We start from the raw sequence: 21,060 nt of genomic DNA, 5'->3' as shown, positions 1-21,060 counted from the left end.
TGGCCATGTCTGCGGGTGGGAAGCCGGATTAAGGGTATAAATAATAATTCATAATAATTCATTTGATTTGTACTGCACTTTAACTCATGAGCCCTGGTCGCTGCACTAGTGCCTCCTCTGGTCGGTCGGGGTGCCTGTGTAGAGGGGAGAGGAACTGGGGGGAATAGTGTGATCCTGGCACGCGCTACGTCCTGCTGGTGAAACTCCTCGCTGTCAGGTTAAGAGAAGCGGCTGGCTATAGGGGGGCACAGTAGCGCAGTGGTAAGCGCTGTCGCCTCACAGCTAGAAGGTCCTGGGTTCGATTCCCACCTGGGACGCTGTGAGCGCTGAAAGAGTGTGTGCCCGTCCGCATGTCCTCGAGTGCCCACCGCCCGGGTTGGGTCGTCAAAAGGGCCTTTCTGTGTGGAGTTTGCATGTTCTCCCCATGCCCCCTGGGGGTTTCCTTCATATAGAGTATGGGGGAGTAGAGAAAAAAAAAGTGGCTGGCGACTGCACATGTATCAGAGGAAGCATGTGCTCGTCTACAACTCTCCCCAGAGGGGGTGGAATAACGACCGGGGACAGCAGGGAGAATTGTGGAGAAAATGGGGATGGCGAAGAATCATCAACTACTATACGGTGATACAGCAGAGTTAGTAGGGCCTAGACGACTATCAAGATGACAAAGTCTTTCTTTCTTTTCCTTTCCTGTGTGTGTGTGTGTGTGTGTGTGTGTATGTACCCCCCCAGAGGACGGACTGTAAGGCGGTGGTGAGCGTGCTGCCATCGGAGCTGATGGGACCAGATGGTTTCCAGCTGTCAATCACTCTGTCTGAGATCCACCTGCCCAGGATGTGGGTGGAGAAACACCCCGACAAGGACAGCCAGGTCTCTCTCTCTCTCTCTCCTCTCTCTCTCTCTCTCTCTCTCCCTCTCTCTCTCTCTCTCTCTCTCTCTCTCCTCTCTCTCTCTCTCTCTCTCTCTCTCTCTCTCTCTCTCTCCCTCTCTCTCTCTCTCTCTCTCTCTCTCTCTCTCTCTCTCTCTCTCTCTCTCTCTCCCTCTCATTCAAGATTCAATCAATTTATTTCCATGTCAACATAGTTGATAGGAATTTGTCTTGGTTCACTCTCAGACAAAAAGACAGTGCAGCAGCACACCATATACAAACAATAACCATTAAACACAAGGAAAAAATAAACATTCAGGAACAGTATCCAGCAGTCTGTTTAGGCCTTAAGCCCTCATTGTCTTCAAATCCTAGAAACACCCCTGCCTCTCGCTCACTCTCTCTCTGTTACTCTCTCTCTCTCACACCATCTCTCTCTCTGTCTCTATCCAGGCCTGCATGTTGGTTTTCTATCCAGACTTCAACGTCCCTTCCACCTCATCGTCCTCCGGCGAAGTGGTCGTTCTGTTGGACACGTCAGAGTCCATGAGGGGGGAGTCTCTGCTGAGCGCCAGGAGAATCGCCCTGCAGGTGTTCCAAGGCCTCGACTTCAGCCTCAGATTCAACGTCATCTTCTTCGGCACAGGTCGGTTTGATTTGTGCTCGCTGTTTCCAAGGGAAAGGAAGCTGTGCAAGGTGAGGCAAAGAAAAACCATCCTCAAAGTGACAAAAAAAAAATTAAGAAGAAACATGGAGAAAGACATGAATTGGATAACAGAAATGAAATGGCAGCAAATCCATGCTCCAAAGTTATTATTTGTTTTTGGTAATGGTTAAAATGTATTATTCAGTAATACATGTGTCTGCACTTATGTGTTTTTGAGTATCATACACCTTCATGTTAATTTTAGCCCATCAGTAGTACTGCATTTAGAGACTTTTTTTCTCCCATGAACCGACTCTACTGTGTTTTTGGATGAATATTTTCCCTGAAAAAGCCAACTCTTCTTGAAGGTGATTTTTTAAAGCAGGTTCTGGAGTGTTCTAGCTTAACGGGGCTCGTAGGCCATCATCAAGGATAAATCAGTCAATGTTTTTACCCTACAGCAGGCCTTCATCAGGGAGAAATCAGTCAATCTTTTTACCCTACAGTAGGCCTTCATCAGGGAGAAATCAGTAAATGTTTTTACCCTATAGTAAGCCTTCATCAGGGAGAAATCAGTCAATGTTTTGATCCTACAGTAGGCCTTCATCGGGGAGAAATCAGTCAATGTTTTGACCCTACAGTAGGCCTTCATCAGGGAGAAATCAGTCAATGTTTTGATCCTACAGTAGGCCTTCATCGGGGAGAAATCAGTCAATGTTTTGACCCTACAGTAGGCCTTCATCAGGGAGAAATCAGTAAATGTTTTTACCCTACAGTAAGCCTTCATCAGGGAGAAATCAGTCAATGTTTTGATCCTACAGTAGGCCTTCATCGGGGAGAAATCAGTCAGTATTTTGACCCTACAGTAGGCCTTCATCAGGGAGAAATCAGTCAGTGTTTTGACCCTACAGTAGGCCTTCATCAGGGAGAAATCAGTCAGTGTTTTGACCCTACAGTAGACCTTCATCAGGGAGAATCAGTCAATGTTTTGACCCTACAGTAGGCCTTCATCAGGGAGAATCAGTCAATGTTTTGACCCTACAGTAGGCCTTCATCAGGGAGAATCAGTCAATGTTTTGACCCTACAGTAGACCTTCATCAGGGAGAAATCAGTCAATGTTTTGACCCTACAGTAGGCCTTCATCAGGGAGAAATCAGTCAGTGTTTTGACCCCTACAGTAGGCCTTCATCAGGGAGAAATCAGTCAGTGTTTTGACCCTACAGTAGGCCTTCATCAGGGAGAAATCAGTCAGTATTTTGACCCTACAGTAGGCCTTCATCAGGGAGAAATCAGTCAGTATTTTGACCCTACAGTAGGCCTTCATCAGGGAGAAATCAGTCAGTGTTTTGACCCTACAGTAGACCTTCATCAGGGAGAAATCAGTCAGTATTTTGACCCTACAGTAGGCCTTCATCAGGGAGAAATCAGTCAGTGTTTTGACCCTACAGTAGACCTTCATCAGGGAGAAATCAGTCAGTGTTTTGACCCTACAGTAGGCCTTCATCAGGGAGAAATCAGTCAGTATTTTGACCCTACAGTAGGCCTTCATCAGGGAGAATCAGTCAATGTTTTGACCCTACAGTAGACCTTCATCAGGGAGAAATCAGTCAGTGTTTTGACCCTACAGTAGGCCTTCATCAGGGAGAAATCAGTCAGTATTTTGACCCTACAGTAGGCCTTCATCAGGGAGAATCAGTCAATGTTTTGACCCTACAGTAGACCTTCATCAGGGAGAAATCAGTCAGTGTTTTGACCCCTACAGTAGGCCTTCATCAGGGAGAAATCAGTCAGTGTTTTGACCCTACAGTAGGCCTTCATCAGGGAGAAATCAGTCAGTATTTTGACCCTACAGTAGGCCTTCATCAGGGAGAAATCAGTCAGTGTTTTGACCCTACAGTAGACCTTCATCAGGGAGAAATCAGTCAATGTTTTGACCCTACAGTAGGCCTTCATCAGGGAGAAATCAGTCAATGTTTTGACCCTACAGTAGGCCTTCATCAGGGAGAAATCAGTCAGTGTTTTGACCCCTACAGTAGGCCTTCATCAGGGAGAAATCAGTCGGTGTTTTGACCCCTACAGTAGGCCTTCATCAGGGAGAAATCAGTCAGTGTTTTGACCCTACAGTAGGCCTTCATCAGGGAGAAATCAGTCAGTGTTTTGACCCTACAGTAGGCCTTCATCAGGGAGAAATCAGTCAGTGTTTTGACCCTACAGTAGGCCTTCATCAGGGAGAAATCAGTCAGTGTTTTGACCCTACAGTAGGCCTTCATCAGGGAGAAATCAGTCAGTGTTTTGATGCTACAGTAGGCCTTCATCAGGGAGAAATCAGTCAATGTTTTGATCCTACAGTAGGCCTTCATCAGTACATTTTGAGAAATCAGTCAGTGGAAAAAATGGGGACATATGCCCTGTCAGTTTATGTTTGACAGAAAACTGTTTGTTTATCCTCATGTAAATTCCCCCTGTGTTTTTTTTATTGTCTCCCAGACCAGACGGAGGCTTTCCTTGCAGCCCAGCCTCTTACCGAGCCTCTTGCCTTGTTGTCAGCCAGGGACTTCATCAAAGTGAGTTTTGACACATACTGTATACTGTCGTGTATATTTACCAGCCTCTACCTTGGTAGAGGAGGCTTTCGGGCCTTGTTGATAGGCAGTTGGGATTCTGGGAAGAAGCTCTTCTTGTGGCGAGAGGTTTTGCTCTTCACAGACCTCAGTCTCTTGCCAAGGGGGAGCGTTTCAAAGACTTTGTGTCCAGGGTGGGCCATGATTTTACAAGACGCTTCAGCGTCCTGGCGGTGTGCAGGTCCTGAAGGGATGGCAGGTTGCAAATGTAGTTCAACTTAAACTACTGTGAAGCTTTGACTACTGTGAAACGATACGATATTAAACTAAACTATACTCAAAATATACCATAATAATATACTATGATTAACTACAATACACAAAACCTGCATTATACGTGAACTCTGCAATATGTAATAAGGTTTTTATCTGTACTAAAATGAATGTCTATCTACATTCTAAAGATGTTATTGAAATATTTTGTCTTTGGAATGGAAAATGTACTCGGGATTTATGCATTGAGAACAAAATGTTCTGATATGCATTATGCAAAATGTGCACCTTTTATGAAAGATCAGCTCATTTCAATAGATTATTAACAAACTAGAGGGCACTTGCTAAAGTGCATACCTCCGCCAACTGTAACTTTTAAGTTGGCCCATAACCTGCTTTTCTACCAAGTTTCGTGCAAATCTGTTGATAACTTTTAGAGGTATACTCCAGACAGACAGACAGACAGACAGACAGACAGATATACAGACAGACAGATATACAGACAGACAGACAGACCCACCCACTCAGCGGGCCAACCCGTTGGCCGACTCTGTAGGCAGAGGTAATTAAAGACAATACTGAAAGTGTTAGCTTAGGGCAGGGATACTCAACTTGCTTTGCCCGGGGGCCACTTTCGTGAAATGATAGAAGGCCAGGGGCCAGTTAATAAACAATCAATATACATTTTTCTGTAGCGGATTGTAGGTTTTTGGGGTGTCAGCCGGAGTTTAGTCTGACAATGTTGTGCACACCGGATAGTTAGTTATAAGTACATACATAAGTGCCTGGGTAGCGAGCAGACGGCGGTATTTGACAATTTAGCAGCTAAATCATAGATTATTGAAAGGTATTCCATATTCCAGACTGAAATGCTATAACAGAAGTGGAGTATTGGCCAGAATGACATGAACATTTGGACACTTATTCAGCAGGTATCTTGCATGTTGCATTCAGGTGCACTGTAAAAAAAAAAAATGCAATTCCATCGCGGGCCACACAGGGGGGTTGAGTATCACTGGCTTAGGGTGTCAGGGTTGTGTTGGCTTTTTGCCTCCATATGCAAGCTATAAAATGACATTCTGATGAGATTAAATGAATGTTTTAGTTTTGTTTTTCCAATTCACCTCTGTTTCCTCGGCTTCATCTGCCCTGTGCCTGCACACGTGTTACTCTGATGGCTACGCCCCTCTCTGTCCTGTCAGTCCTCCCCTCCAGCAGGTGGCAGCACTGAGCTGTGGCGGCCCCTGCGAGCTCTCAGCCTGCTACCTCCGTCCCATGGCCTCAGGAACCTGCTGCTGCTGTCGGACGGTCACATCCAGAACGCAGAGCTCACCCTGCAGCTGCTCCGAGACAACGCCCCGCACAGCCGCCTCTTCACCTGCGGCCTCAGGTCCCAGCCGTCATTTTGACCTCTAGATTCCAAACTCTATAATCTCTTATGATAAATACCCAATTGAAGGATTAATGCATGTATTGTGTTATTGTGTTGTATTGTATTGTATCTTTTAAGATGAAATAACACCAAAATGTGATGTAAATAGGCCTAAAACCCCAGGAAATTGAGGTCAAAATGACCGTCAACTTGTAAATAAAAGTCACGTGATTCTGATGTACAGTAGTTCATTTATTGGACAGTTTCAGTGACCTGTCATCCCACAAGGTTAGAGATCTTTGTTTGATTTTGGCAACAAGGAGAGTCAAAAGGAATCAGTGACTTGACCATCAGAGTGATACAGGGCTGGGGGTCAGATTATCCTGTAGTGTGGACAGGACTGGAGGCCTCTTGACAACTCCAGACCGCTTAGAGTTTGACAGGACTTTTGTCGGGGCAGACTGATGTACATGTACTGTAGCATGATGCGACCCAACCCAATCAGAATGAACCAGACGAGAAGTCGCTCATGTAGATATTTTGATATTTGTGTGTGTGTGTGTGCGTGTGCGTTTACGTGTATGTCTGTGTGCGTTTGTCATCTCAGCCCGACAGCTAATCGACACATGCTGAGAGCTCTGGCCCAGGCAGGGGGCGGAGCCTATGAATACTTCGACACTAAAACCAAACACAACTGGGAAGAGAAGGTGAGACTGACTTCCTGTCTGTTGTGGTGTCTTGCTATAGTCACAGTACCCATGTGTCCCCTCATCGCGTGATTTCTAACCCCACATAGGATAAGCAATAACCACGCCCTGTGGCGCTGGGATTGGCCAGGAGCATTGAAGCTTGGGACTAAAGCACCTGGGGTTTTTCATCTTTTAAAATAAAGATGTTTAAAAAACTATTGCTTGTTACATTTTCAGTGCTGTACCTTTTCTCTGGGTAAGAATTGAGCTTGAAATTAACGATATGATACATTATATTATATGAGCTATGAACGTGAACACAACACCGTTTATATTATTGCATGTTTTTGTAGATTGTGTAGGCTACCTACATTGTGTAATTACAATTATTATACTTATTATTATTATTATTACTATGCTAAGGAAGGTAGGTGACCATAATTCATTTCAATGTCCGCTCTCGAAATCGCTGTCCGTTCTCAAGAGCTATTCAGTTGGTTCATGAAATCGCTGGGCTGCGTGCCCTCCAGTGTTGCTCCTGGCCAATCCCGGTGCCACAGGGCGTGGTTATTGCTTATCCTATGTGGGGTTAGAAATCACGCCCCCTCATCCAAGGCTGCAGTTTGAATGGCTCTCGACCCAGAAATTCCACTGAAGGTCTTGGTGTGGTATATCAAGCACCTCGATTATGCTTGACCAGTCGCAACCTTTGAATGCACAATGTTAAGTTAACATAGAGAAGCAGGCGGAGAAACCGCCTTCGAAAAAGAACGATGATTTAAAGCGTAAAAGAACGAATCGGCCTGATGTTTGACAGGAAAATCACTCTCAATTCTGAATGTGAAAACAATGTAGCACAGATTCTCGGCAGTTTGCCTTCAGGTTGTAGCTGTGCCTCAAAGTAATAAAATAGTAATTATTTAGTATTTTAATTTTGTAAATTAGGACCACGATACGAGTAAGGTGGTGTGAAAACAAGACTTTGTAGTTGCTTGAGCAATACTGCTCAGATTTATTTTATTATTTTTATATGTGTTAAGGTGCAAAAGTACAATAAAATAACTTCCTGAAACCAAGACAAATACTGTAATCTTGATTAATAATTGTGATCACTATATTTAATCATTTAATAAATGATTGGGTTTATAATTTTTGTCATAGTTGCGCAGGCCTACAGCATTTAGAAGAAACGTACACTCAGTCTGACCAAATGATTGCTGGCATGAAAGTAAAGGACTATTATTCCTACATGTATTATTACTATACAGTAAGTATTGGATACTGAATTATTTGTTAAAAAAGCCCAAAATGTCTATATAAGGCATTTTGGATTAAATATTTCCCTTTGTCCTTCTCCAAACCATACCAGAGGTGCCCAAATCCTTTCCTATGAAGGATAAACAATGAATCTGGATGGAGGGGCCATCAGCCAAAAATAAATGTTAAAGAGCACGGTGCAGGTTAGACACCACTTTGCATTAATATGTGGGGCTTTTATGTAGCAATTAGGATTCTCTTTTGTTTTTTGTTTTCCCCCCCCACACATAGCTGCATCTAGACTGGTTTTTGTGAAGCATCTGGCATGCGTACATAAAAACTCGCAAATCTAGCAATAACACCTGTGACGATTTTAATACACAATAATCAATAAATGTTCCCTCGGATCATTACCTCCGTATGCCCAGTATCTGTCCTGGTCTGTCCGTCCGTCGGGAGGCCGCTCACTGCAGTACATCACCTCCACTCTGCAGCTAAAACTCCTTCCCTCTGGAGCTGAAACTGCTCTCCTTTGAGCTCCAGCGAGTGCCACCTGAGACCATTCTGCAGCCGGTTTACGTTGGTCTGCTGTGCGGTCTAATGACTCTCCAAAATTATATTTCCAATTATATTTCCAAATAGGCGCTATTTGGAAAAAACGATTACATATTGGGAGGCTCAACTAGTTTTACTACTAGTTACGTTTGACTACTGAAACAATTAAAACTTTATAAAGTGCCATAGTATTATTAACCATAGATAGAGCCCAAACAAACAGAAAATAAATAGTTGCCTTGGGCGGGAGGGGAATGGCAGGGTGATCTTCTCTGCTCCTTCAGTGCCGAAATGCATTCTGGGCAGTGTGGAATTATCGTACCAGAGGGTCAAAATGATCATTGTTGGAGGTAAACTATGGTACAAATACGATAATTATCGTACTGTACGTCTGGTGTTTTGGAAAGTTTTCTGCTGTACACATTGCACAGATGGCATTTTGTTTGAACATGTGCATTATAATGCCACCTTTTTCTCCATATTTCTACCCTGGGGGTATGTAAAAAAAAATTGCTTTTACCTGCACCATGCTCTTTAAATTACATGACATTAAAATAAATTATAATAGACGATTTATATTCTAAATCTAAAATCACTAAATAATGAAAACACTACTCTTTTCTCTGCTTAACAGTAATTTTATTAATTTGCAGAGTTTATTGTAATAACTAAATAAATAAAACGTCCATTATGCTTCTTTTTTGGGATGATATTTAAAAGGAAAGACACCTTTCTGACAGAAATAAAAGTATCCCTAACCCTAACCATAGAACCCATTCTCATTCGGATATCTTGAGGTGAGAGGTAGGGGAGGGGACCCCTTTTAATTGAAAATCGCCATGCCAGTTTTTCCCTCCCCAACATTTTGCCGAACTTTGGAGCATTATTTAGCCCCCTTCCCGACAAGGTTTCGTATTATGACTCGAGCCCGCTGCAGCCTCTGAAAGACCGTAGATGTATGCATTTATGCTGCCTGGTATATCCATGTATTGTTCCCTCTGCCCACCTTTTTGCCTGCAGGTGGCATCCCAGGTGAAGCGCATGGCATCCCCGGGCTGCAGCTCGGTGTCGGTGAAGTGGCAACAGTTCAACCCGACAGCGCCACCTCCTGTGCAGGCCCCCACCCAGCTGCATGCCCTGTTCAACGACTGCCACACCCTGGTGTATGGCTTTGTGCCACACTGCACTCAGGTAGGAAAGAACTGTTTCCGTTCAATTTACTAGATACATGAGTATATATATATATATATATATATATATATATATATATACACACATATATATAGTTGTGTCATAAATAATTTGATGTGCGTGTGCATGAAGACCATAACTGTGAATCTCCATTCAATGTCTGTGTTGCTTCACATATATTCAGGCCACTCTGTTTGGTGACCTGAGCGGTCAGGAGATCAAGACCATGGTGTCGACCAGCGAGCTGCAAAAGACCAGGGGCACAGTAAGACGCGCCCCCTCCCCCACGCACACAATCAATCAATCAATCAATCAAACTTTATTTGCAGACTCCACCGTCCAAATAGACATACAGTCACATATAGTAAATAGACATAAAAACACACACCACAACAACAACAAAAAAAAAAAAACATAAGAGGCGATATATCACATATTAACAAAAAGTGCTTATGCAAATTCAATAAAAGGCATCTAAAGATAAGAACAGTAAATGCCATTAAGATGCCATTTAAAAGTGCTTTATACACATTCTATAAAAGGCACGAATACCAGTGTGTCCACATATAGGATTGGTATCTCACAGAGCTACACCTTGGGTTGGTCAACTGTATAATGAGATCATTCTGGGACCCCTGCAGTCTACATATGAACTTATACATTAGTCTTCTCAGGGTGGCCTGGAAGGTGTTTATCCCTAAATCACAAAAAAGCTTGCTGGCACTACTACCCCTGGGCTTCTTGAGCAGGATTCTGAGACAGTCATTATAAGCAACCTTGAGTTTGCGCAAGCTCTCTTTCTTATATCTCACCCAGAGAGGGGCCGTGTACAAAGGAGTGCAGTAAGCTCTAAACAGGTTCACCTTCACTTCATCAGAGCAGTAGTGAAATTTTCTCACTAACACATTGGCTTGGACATATAGCATTCTTCTCTGTCTAAGCATGTCAGCATCATCCTCCATCTTATCATTGATGATGTGGCCTAGATATTTTACATTGGTACACACAGACAGGGTTTTACCAGACACATTTTTACACAGACACACAGACACACAGACACACAGACACAGAATCAATCTCAACTGTCGATCTGTCTTGAAGTGAAACCATGCCTGACAGATAATACAATACACACGTAACCAGTTCCCGTGAGTGAACTGTGAATGAGTGAGTTAGTTAGTTACAGTAGTTACCATAAAACTTCAATTAATAGCAATTAATAACAAAAATGAGGACGAAAATGTGTGGTGGTGGAACGAATTTCCACTTGAAAGAGCAGCACCACTCAGCGCAGCTCTCTGTGTTATACGCCGCGTAATTATGCGGCAGTGGAGAGCAGGAGAGCGAGAGCTCGAAAAGCAGTAAATCATACCATACAGTGTGACAAACTGTGACAACATCTTACCGTAGCAACAACATCTTCCCCGTCCCTGCTGTCAGTCGCCGAGGCGTACCTCTCTTTAGCTTTCACCCTGATCATTTGGCTGGAGACTCTGCATAGTATGGATCCAGTCGCACATGTTTTGCTCAAGCTGTTCACTGACTTTGTTCCTCCCCGCACCGCACAGCCTGGCCCTCTTATCCTCTTCCTCGCACAGCCTTATTCTTTCTCCATTCTCTCACTCTCCTGTGGTGAACGGAGAACTGCCTAGCTGCTGCTTCCCCAGAGTTTTGTTCAGCATATTTCACGACTGACAGCTTGAATTTCACGTCGTATTTCTTTCGCTTTGGAGCCGCCGCCGTGATGATCAGCAAGTCTCATCTGCTTTTTCTTCTTCTTCTTTGTGTTTTTACTGCAGGACGCATTCTCAGTCAGCAAATGTGACGTCGCTAATGCAAGTCAAATAAAATAAAAAAAATGCCTGGCGTCAAATTGAAACCCGCATTTATTTACAAGATATGTAGCCCGACCCCGCGTCTATATGGGACCTGCGGCAATTTGGGACTCGGCTTTTAATTGAAGTTTTACGGTAGTTAATGTTGCATGATGATGTTGACTGTCATTATCTTCAGGATGATGTTGATGACGTGTATGTATCATAGACTGTATAAAATATAATAACAGCTCCCCAAAAGTGAAGCCAAAACATCTTGATCGCCCACTGGTGGTTGGCTGCAGTATACTGTACAGTAGGTCTTAAATCCTGCCCCCTGGTGGTTGGCTGCAGTACTGTATACTGTACAGTAGGTCTTAAATCCTGCCGCTCCATGTTAGCAGATGGGACATGAGCCAAACTAAACAATCAAAGTATACGTCGAACAAATGTTTCCCAAAGATCGTTTCTCTCATTCTAGGTACTTCTTACCACACAGATGTATGTTCAAAGTGCTCATTTTTCTCATACACTTGTTTTTAATTAGTTATTTGATGATATCCAAAGGGTTGATTGACAGCTGTGACAACCACTCTCAAACCTCCATCAGACGGCAGCACAGCTGAGGAAGGCTCAGCCCGACTCTACTGCACAGACTCGTGCTCCAAATAACATCACACAAGCAAGATGGCAACCCGCTGAAACCAGATATTTTGGCTTCACTTTTGCATAGCGGTTGGAAGTGGAGATGCATTGTCCATATTACTGTATATACAGCCAATGATGTATACGTGTGTTCAGTTCCTTCACAAGCTCACAGCGAGGGCCATCATCAGGGATTACGAAGACGGAAGCCTGGACACCAACGAAGCTGAACATGAGGTGTGTGTGTGTTGGAAGTGTGTGTGTCCCTCCATAGTTTATATGTCTGGCCAGAGCTTGATAAGATAGACGCCTTTCTCCCTGTGCGTGCATTAGAAAGTAGACCCGCGCCGCTCCTGCTAACTACTATGGTAGTGAACGGTACACCGTTCAGTCGCCAAAAATGCACATTCCAACAGCGCCAATTTACTCAATGCACGCACAGGGAAGAGTGTTCCTATAACGTGTTCTTTGCTTTTCCAGGGGAAGAAGGCGGAGCTAAAGTCCTCCATCATCGAGCTGAGCAAAGAGTTCTCCCTTCTGTCCCAGTTTACCAGCTTTGTGGCCATTGAAGAGCGGGTGTGTGACGCACACATGCATTTTCAGCATGTCCTCCTTCACATTATTATGACATTACTGCATGGCACAGCCAGCGTCCTCTGCTGTTGGGGCATACGTGCCTTGCTCAAGGGTTATTTAAGTGGAGTAGAGAGTGTTTTCACTTTACCCACCTGGATTTGTCTAAAAGGTCTGAAATTCAAACCAACCACCGTACAAGCCCATTTCTCCAGCCTGTAGGCCAGTGATTCTCAACCTTATTCATATCAAAAGTAGTCCACATTGGCGAAACGACGTTAAAAACGGTCCTTCTAAATGATCTAATCGTGTTAACCTGTAGTAAATGACATGATACTGAAGTATAATTTTCCTGGAACTCCTTCCTGGACCTCTGGTAGTCCCTGGGACCCCACGTTGAGAGCCACTTCTCTAAGTGACCACAACCACATTTGTCCATAATCTTAAAGTCCCTGAAACCAAAGCATCATGTGTTTTGAGTTTGTCACACCACAGAAATATTTGTTATTAACCAGCCAGCCAAAATCGAACGATTTTTTTTTTTTTGCCAAGTATATCAAATGAGCTTTCAAAATCAGGAAAAACTAAGCAGCATTCTCTGTTCTACTCTGCTCTGAGACTGTGGTAGCGTGTCGTGAAGAATGCGGGACATCCGCCTCCGCGCAGTTGCCGCTCTGTTGTTGTACCGCCGAATATAAGAGTAGCATTCAAAATGAAAGCGACGCAATGTATGTTTTTAAAAGGCACCGCTGCGCAGAAGTGGAGGACCCAGGCGGAAGATCCGCGGCTGTCCCAGAGTCTATTTACGTGCCGGAATAGACTCTGGGTTCCCAGATTGCCCAAGGACAAACATTTCAAAACACTGTGCACAAAGGCTAATATATATAATATCATAATATATATAATATATATCATTTTGTTTTTACAAATACCTGCTATCTCATTTGGATTGTCACATATATTTTGTTGCTCCAACTTTACACCACACTCCTCTCCCATGTTGTAGGACTTAGAACAGAACGAGGAGGGTTTCACAGACATTCCCAAGTTAATTGCAGAAGAAGACGTGGACTTCCTCCCCTACATCAGCTGGATTTCTCCTCTGGATAAAAGAGAGGAAGAAGTAGAAGATGTGTACTCAAGTGAGATGGAGATGGAACAGGACGAGGTAACTTCATACCATGTGTAGGCTAGTCTCTTAAAACAGACTGTCTCATCTACATCCGGCGAATGCAGCTATATACAGTCTGTACGTTACACCCCCAGAACATGCACAAGGAAGTTGGGAAAAAAACCTTCAGACTGGAAGGAAGTTCGACAAAATCCGACCAATCACGACACGTGTGTCCACGAAAAAAAATTCTGATTGGACTAATGAGCGGAAGACCCGCCTTAAAAAAATTCTGATTGGACTAATGAGCGGAAGACCCGCCTTTCTGCTTCCCATTCCGGTTGGTGCATGATTCTCCCTCACAAAGTACAGACGGTATGGCGGAAGCATTTGAAAATTGCGGAAGCCAACTCGTCTGTTCTAAGAGACTATGTGTAGGCCTAGTGTAAACAGGGGTGGCAGGAAGAGGAATTTTACCATTTGGTTGTGTATTTTTATTTAATATTTCTGCCTTCGCTTTTCTTTCTGCCGCTTCAGTCTGCAGTCTTCAGTCTAGGGTTGGCGGGAGATGATGTCTTACACGACTCTGAACTGAGAGGCTGCTCCCTAGCCTCTCCACCCCCCACTGTTAGTCCCTTCTCACAATTCACAGATTGCATATGAATGTTTTGCATTTTATCTTGTATGAATTCATGTCGACCAAGGTTCTGACTTCTTGTATGTATTTTTTTTTCAATTCTGTGTGTGTGTGTGTGTGTGTGTGTGTGTGTGTGTGTGTGCGTGCGTGCGTGCGTGCGTGCGTGCGTGTGTGTGTGCGTGCGTGCGTGTGCGCCCGTGGGCGTGTGTGTGTCTCTCTCTCTCTGTCTCTGTTTGTAGTGTGGCTCTTTTACCCGATCTTCAGCTGTTCATTCAGAAGTACTGCTGATGAAAAAAGCAAAGAAATCTGGGTTGCGACTTTCGACTTTCGACTCGGCTCAATTACCACGTCCTTCTCCTCCACCTCCTCCTCCTCCTCCACCTCCACCTGTGGTTGAAGCTCAATTACCACGTCCTTCTCCTCCACCTCTGCCTGGGCAAGCTCTGAGAGGTTCAGCACGAGATACAGCACTGCCCATCATCTCAACACAGTATGCTATAACTCTCGGTCATGGCCTCTCTGAGGAGGATTGGCCCCCTCTGTCTAGACTTCACACACCACCAGTCTGCTCACCTTTTGGGTTTTTGAGGAGCGAAGTCAGAGCTGCTCGCCGCAATCAACCCCGCTTACCGGATGCCAGCCCCTCAATGGAGCCACGCAAGAGTAGAGAAGACATGACCCCACCTGCCCCCTCATCAGAGTTGTTCTCATCAGTCATGGGTGTCAGGGCATCACCAAACCTCTGGAGACCGAGTGCAACAGAGTTCAGTTCATCGGTTATCTCTCATGCTGCGGCCTCTCCGAGTGGACTTCACACAGCTATAGTCAAGAGCTCACCTTTTGGAGGGAGCAAGCCCAGTCTCTCATATCGGGGAGTGCCAAATGTTATTGGTTTCAGTGCATCCCAATCGGCACTAAAAGTCGCGCGATCTCAGAGTGCTTCGACTTGTCCAACAACACTCATCCCTCCAGGGTTTCTTGGTGCAGAACAACCAGAGGATGCACGGGGTTTCGGCGGTTTTTGCTCATCAAGGTCTGTTATTATGCCTCCGCCCGGCCTCATGGGGCGGGCTTGGGCTTCCCCACAGCTTTCTGGGGTCCCCTTTGGAGAAAGACATTCGTTTCCCGCGGGAAAACCAATGTCCTGGGGCATGAGTGAGCCCCAGGGGCTCAGGCGCCTGGGCCTGAGCCTGAGCCGCTGTGGAAGTGTGGAAATGAAGGCCAAACAGATGCAACAGATGCAATGGTATGAAAAATTCATATCACAATTATAGTGACTGAAATGATCACGTGATCAGTATTATCACGATATTGTAAAAATGTGCTCAAAAATATTCAAAAAGTACTGAACTCATTTTACCAAGTTTTATATTGAAAACTCTGACACAAAACGTAGTGATACACTAACTGAAATCACCAAGGCTGCCCCTGCGTCTGGGAGACTGTTGCTGACTTTGGTTGAGGATGGACAGTACAGTATTTACCGTGTTGTAACACGGATTTAATGATAATTCAAATACTAGCCACCAGGAATTTGATCAAGATTGATCATTAAACCACAATCTGTTACACCTTGAAGGGCAAGTTTAGGGTGAGTCTCAAAACATTTCAAGGATTAAGTATAATTGAAGAAGTTTCTTTATTGTGGTAGTACCCATTATTACAAAATAATTACATTTTTAAAGGAGGCTAGGTAACTGATGTCTTACATGGTTTACAAAGTCAAAACAGACCTGTTCTACATTCATATACTACATTTTAAAGAGCATGGTGCAGGTTGGACACCGCATTGCAGTAATATGTGGGAGGAGTATATAGCAATGGGGTGGGGTTGGGGGGTTATCTAGACATCTAGACTCATTTTTGTAAACTGCAGGGGGCACTGTTCCTGAAATGGAACTGCCTCCTCCTGTGGTGGTGTCTGCCTCAGCAGAATGCCCAGCAACGAAGTCATGTCACAGGAGAATGCCTATTTGGGGGGGCCTGGAAAAAAAAAAAAAAAATGTTTTTTGTTTTGTTGTTTGTGTGTGTGTGTGTGTGGGGGTTTTGGGGTAGGGGTTATTTTCATACTAATCATGAGCCCAAAATAGACGCTGATGAACTTTAGATCATATTTTCTAGGTATCCCTTTTTCTTTTTGCTTGCGATATCTAATAATTGTTGTTTTGTGATAGTCATTATTCTTTCACAATGTACTGCTGATTGTCTTGTTTCAGCGCCCCGTTAACGGCTCCTGAAGACGTGAAGCTGAAGTGGATGAAGATTTTCCAAATGCAACATCCAGTACGTGATGCAAACCTTTTTGCTGAGTCCACATCGGTGTTTACACTGGACAGATGGTTTGAGAGACACCCAATATTTTGTCCGTATTTTCATACAGCCTTGAAAATGCTTTATTCTTTTCAATAAAACACTTAATTTCTTGACTTGACAAGAGTAAAATATACTAATACTGCTATATACTCATAATAATACTGTTTTGTCATTTGCCTTTTTTTTTGCTTGAAAACCAAACTTTTTTCCATATACTGAGATTAGCCACACTTTGCTCATACTGTACCTGCAATAGATACAGTCAGTCTGTGTGGGAAAGCCCACAAAACATTACTTCCGGTATCATCGTGTCAGTAGGATGATGGGGGAACCCCACCCCCCCCCCCCCATATATCTCAATGGGCTGACTCACCAGCGGAAGGTGCTGCGGCTCTACACTACAGGATTGGGGATTCAAGAGCAGCTACATAGACGTCTGTTCAGATGTGTGTAAATTGACTGCAGGGGTTGAATCCCCGATCCTGTCTGCCTGGGCCGGGTTAGCAGCTAAATGATAACTATGCTGAATGGGGAGAGCGGGAGGATTTACCCCATGCTGACTCATTGACCACGTATGACGAGACACCGCCTGAATGTATTCTCAGTTTGATTTCAAATGCGTTCAATAGAGAGAGCTGCATGAGTGTTTGCTCAGTGAGACGTTGTTTGATGTTTGATGGGGCCATGCTCTCATGGATCTGTGTGAAACGTGTCTGTGTGTTGCAGGAGGGCTACTGGATCTGTGTGAAACGTGTCTGTGTGTTGCAGGAGGGCTACTGGATCTGTGTGAAACATGTCTGTGTTGCAGGAGGGCTACTGGATCTGTGTGAAACGTGCCTGTGTTGCAGGAGGGCTACTGGATCTGTGTGAAACGTGCCTGTGTGTTGCAGGAGGGCTACTGGATCTGTGTGAAACGTGTCTGTGTGTTGCAGGAGGGCTACTGGATCTGTGTGAAACGTGTCTGTGTGTTGCAGGAGGGCTACTGGATCTGTGAAACATGTCTGTGTGTTGCAGGAGGGCTACTGGATTTGTGTGAAATGTGTCTGTGTTGCAGGAGGGCTACTGGATCTGTGTGAAATGTGTCTGTGTTGCAGGAGGGCTACTGGATCTGTGTGAAACGTGTCTGTGTTGCAGGAGGGCTACTGGATCTGTGTGAAACGTGTCTGTGTGTTGCAGGAGGGCTACTGGCTCTGTGTGAAACGTGCCTGTGTGTTGCAGGAGGGCTACTGGATCTGTGTGAAATGTGCCTGTGTGTTGCAGGAGGGCTACTGGATCTGTGTGAAGCGTGTCTGTGTGTTGCAGGAGGGCTACTGGATCTGTGTGAAACTTGTCTGTGTTGCAGGAGGGCTACTGGATATGTGTGAAACTTGTCTGTGTTGCAGGAGGGCTACTGGATCTGTGTGAAACATGTCTGTATTGCAGGAGGGCTACTGGATCTGTGTGAAACATGTCTGTGTGTTGCAGGAGGGCTACTGGATATGTGTGAAACGTGTCTGTGTGTTGCAGGAGGGCTACTGGAACTGTGTGAAATGTGTCTGTGTTGCAGGAGGGCTACTGGGAGTGTACTTCTGAGCTGGGCCAATTCATTAAAGTAGATGTCGACACCTTTGCCAACGTGTTCCTGAAAAACAAGGGCATCTGCTCTCTAGGTACAGTACATACATGTGTGTGTGTGTGTGTGTGTGTGTGTGTGTGTGTGTGTGTGTGTGTGTGTGTGTGTGTGTGTGTGTTGGACTTCTATCCTTGTGAGAACCATTTTGTCTTTGAACCTTCAGTCTGACAAGATTCTTTTGTCAATTTAGGTAATTTTGACGACTCATTTCTTTCAAAATTGTTATTCGTTTTTCTTCTCAATTACAAATGTATAAATTAAATCACATTACAGCAAAACAGAACCAGTAGGAACGACACAAAAAACCAGTAGAAAACAAAACAAACAGACAAAAGAAAAAGATACACAGAAGAACAAAGAAAAAAAGAGAAGAAAATCAAATAAAAGGAAGGGGGACTGGGGAGGTGGGGGAGGGAGGGATGAGTCCAGTTAAGAACTGTGTTCTATCGGACAGGCAAAGTAGTCAGCTCAGCTAATTAGACAATACAGTCGAATTGAAGCCCATGTAGTTGTTCTATGAACTGAATAAAATGATCCCATGTCTTATGGAAGTTCTGAAGGGCACCATTGACAGTATATATGATCTTTTATCATTCGAGATTGGACGATGATGATGTCTCTAATAAGACGAGTATCGGGTGGGTGGAGTGGCACTCTTCCAATGCAGTAATATCAATCCCCGTGCCTTCTTCTTCTTCTTCTTCTTCTTCTTCTTCTTCTTCTTCTTCTTCTTCTTCTTCTTCTTCGCTCCTCGGTTTGGCTTTTAGTCAAATTTAAGTTGAATTTGACTGATCTTGGTAAATGCAAGGCAGCTGGATTTGCGCGAGATCATGAGCTCATGATCACATGTGAAAACAAACCATTTGGCAGCATCAGGTTAGTCAATTCTAAGGATTGCATTCACCAAATGATGTGTGTGTGTGTGTGTGTGTAGGTGTGAGGGCACATGCAGACATCCTGAGACTGGTTGCCACTCTGCTGGTTCTGCAGCTGATGAGGGTGGAGGAGCTGGACGAAGGCAAGCTGCTGCGCACTCTGTTCTGCCTGGACCACTCTCCCCAGCCCAGGTCTGACTGCAAAACACGTACCACGTGTGTGTTTGTGTGTGTGTGTGTGTGTGTGTGTTTTAGAATTGAACTGATCAAATTCCATTACAGTATTTTGGGGAAAATAAAAGGTTTATCAAAGGTCACCTTTTCTCAATTCAGATTTTCCCTTCATTACATTTAGACAAGATGGGCCCAGGCGGAGCCTCCACCTATGAAAACAATTGTGTGTCAACAGCAAAAAGATGCATGAAGTCAAATGTTTTCAAATCTGATCTGGGCCACATGTGTTCCAAAATCAGTTCAAATCAATCAGGACAGACTTACTTTATTCCGAAGCAAAACATGGGAAACATTGGCGTAAGCTATAAGGTGAAACTCCTCCCATTGATAAAGTTAGGAATACATCCATGGATGGACGTAGGAATTAGGAAGCCAATTCGTGAAGCAATATCAGTCAACATTATTGAAATTTATAAATAATAATCAAATACATTTGTTTATTTTTTCAAAATGGTTCATCCCTAGTTGCTACCCAGCCAGTATGAATGAGGCTGTGAATCTTTTGGTTTGTCTGGAAGCCGGTATATAACAGCCTTTTTCTTCCCAGGTCTGAGCGGGGGGAGGCGGTGAAGAGGGCGGTGGACTGGGTGTGCTGGGCCGACCGCCAGTACCCGTGCGTCTACAGCCGGCTGGAGTTCGGCTGGAGCTGGGAATCGTCCACCCGCCAGCTCCTGGGGTACGACCGTCTCCCCGCCCGCTCTCCACTCTGCAGTCTGGGGAGCGGGACGCCTCTGGCCGTCCGCTGACCTTACTTCAGGAAGGATGAGGAGAAGATGGTCTTTAAGAAAGTGGCCAACATCGTCACCTTTGTTTGCCTTTTTAGGGGATGAGTTGGGGCACTCGCACACAAACAAGTTTTTAGGATGATAAGTTAAGGCACACACATTTATCCTTTTTCCCCCCTCAGGATTACGCTTTTGTACAGATACTGCCTTTCAACACTTTTGATTAGCTTTTGGGGGTGGTTAAGTTTTGGATACGTTTGGGGACAGGAACACACACAAAAGTATAGGGAAGTACCCTTGATCGAAGAATGTCCAGGCCAGTGCGTGCAGAGGGCGTGGCCTCAATAGCCCTGCAGTACTGTGCCAGATGCATTTATGTGTGTGATATATGTGATGGAGGAACTGCATGTTTTTTTGTTCAATGAAAGAATCCATTAAATTGCTATCACAATTAGATTAATTCAAAAATGTAATTTTTAAAACTTGTATTAGAAATGTTTGCATGCATGTCTGCTCGTGACAAAACAGTCAAGGTAAATAGAGTTGGTATAAATTAGCCAACAATTTCCAGTTTGTTCCTGTTAATTCTCACGGAAAGTTTCCAACTTTGAATATTCCTGGAATTTGCAACCCTGATTAGTATATCGTTAACAATGTTGTATTAAATTTGTGGAAGCTGTCATAAATGTATTGAATTATCTTGTATGTGATCCAAAAAATAATAAACATGACTTCTTGTGAATGCAGTTCACTACAGATTTGCATTGACATTGTGTCAGTTCTTATTTCCTTATTTGTAAACACGGTGGCTGATTAGATATGGCTCTCCTCTCAGTTTTCACAGAAAATGCCAGACTCTTAACTAGTATGAGTTGTGCCAAACAAACGTTAATATCTCAAAAGCTATACTCGGGTCACCCCAGCTGCTGTCCGCACTGTACAGGAGTCTCTGGGCAGCCTGAAGTTTGAAGGCCGCCACTCTGTTCTATAGGTCCATCAGTCCTTGACCTCCCTCATGCACGGGTAGATAAAGGCAGTGTTGGGGAAGCTACTTGAGCATAGCTTAGGAAGCTACCAACTACTTCACCATGGAAGTAGTTGAAACTACAGC

At 44.3% G+C, this 21,060-nt stretch overlaps 1 protein-coding gene across 3 annotated transcripts in view; it reads left to right on the top strand.

The window, feature by feature from the left end:
* The window catches only part of parp4 (poly (ADP-ribose) polymerase family, member 4), a 43,922-nt gene extending 23,223 nt beyond the window's left edge, over positions 1–20,699 (top strand). For 2 of the 3 annotated variants that reach the window (XM_083638778.1, XM_083638779.1), the window contains exons 21-36: positions 730–867; positions 1,319–1,511; positions 4,000–4,076; positions 5,549–5,736; positions 6,326–6,425; positions 9,240–9,410; positions 9,595–9,675; positions 12,026–12,106; positions 12,350–12,445; positions 13,449–13,610; positions 14,091–14,180; positions 14,430–15,436; positions 16,407–16,473; positions 18,050–18,152; positions 19,050–19,182; positions 19,772–20,699. In XM_083638778.1, the coding sequence (XP_083494904.1) occupies positions 730–867; positions 1,319–1,511; positions 4,000–4,076; positions 5,549–5,736; positions 6,326–6,425; positions 9,240–9,410; positions 9,595–9,675; positions 12,026–12,106; positions 12,350–12,445; positions 13,449–13,610; positions 14,091–14,180; positions 14,430–15,436; positions 16,407–16,473; positions 18,050–18,152; positions 19,050–19,182; positions 19,772–19,970 (2,886 nt within the window). In that variant the 3' untranslated portion in view covers positions 19,971–20,699. The remainder of the gene's footprint in view (positions 1–729; positions 868–1,318; positions 1,512–3,999; positions 4,077–5,548; positions 5,737–6,325; positions 6,426–9,239; positions 9,411–9,594; positions 9,676–12,025; positions 12,107–12,349; positions 12,446–13,448; positions 13,611–14,090; positions 14,181–14,429; positions 15,437–16,406; positions 16,474–18,049; positions 18,153–19,049; positions 19,183–19,771) is intronic. The other variant, XM_083638780.1, reaches the window with a different exon arrangement.
* Positions 20,700–21,060: the final 361 nt, after the last annotated feature.

The sequence above is a fragment of the Poromitra crassiceps genome, assembly GCF_964638095.1.
Source record: "Poromitra crassiceps genome assembly, chromosome: 6".
NCBI classification, from domain to species: domain Eukaryota; kingdom Metazoa; phylum Chordata; class Actinopteri; order Beryciformes; family Melamphaidae; genus Poromitra; species Poromitra crassiceps.
The sequence above is the reverse complement of the archived record's forward strand: the minus strand, read 5'-3'. Positions and strand labels throughout refer to the sequence as shown.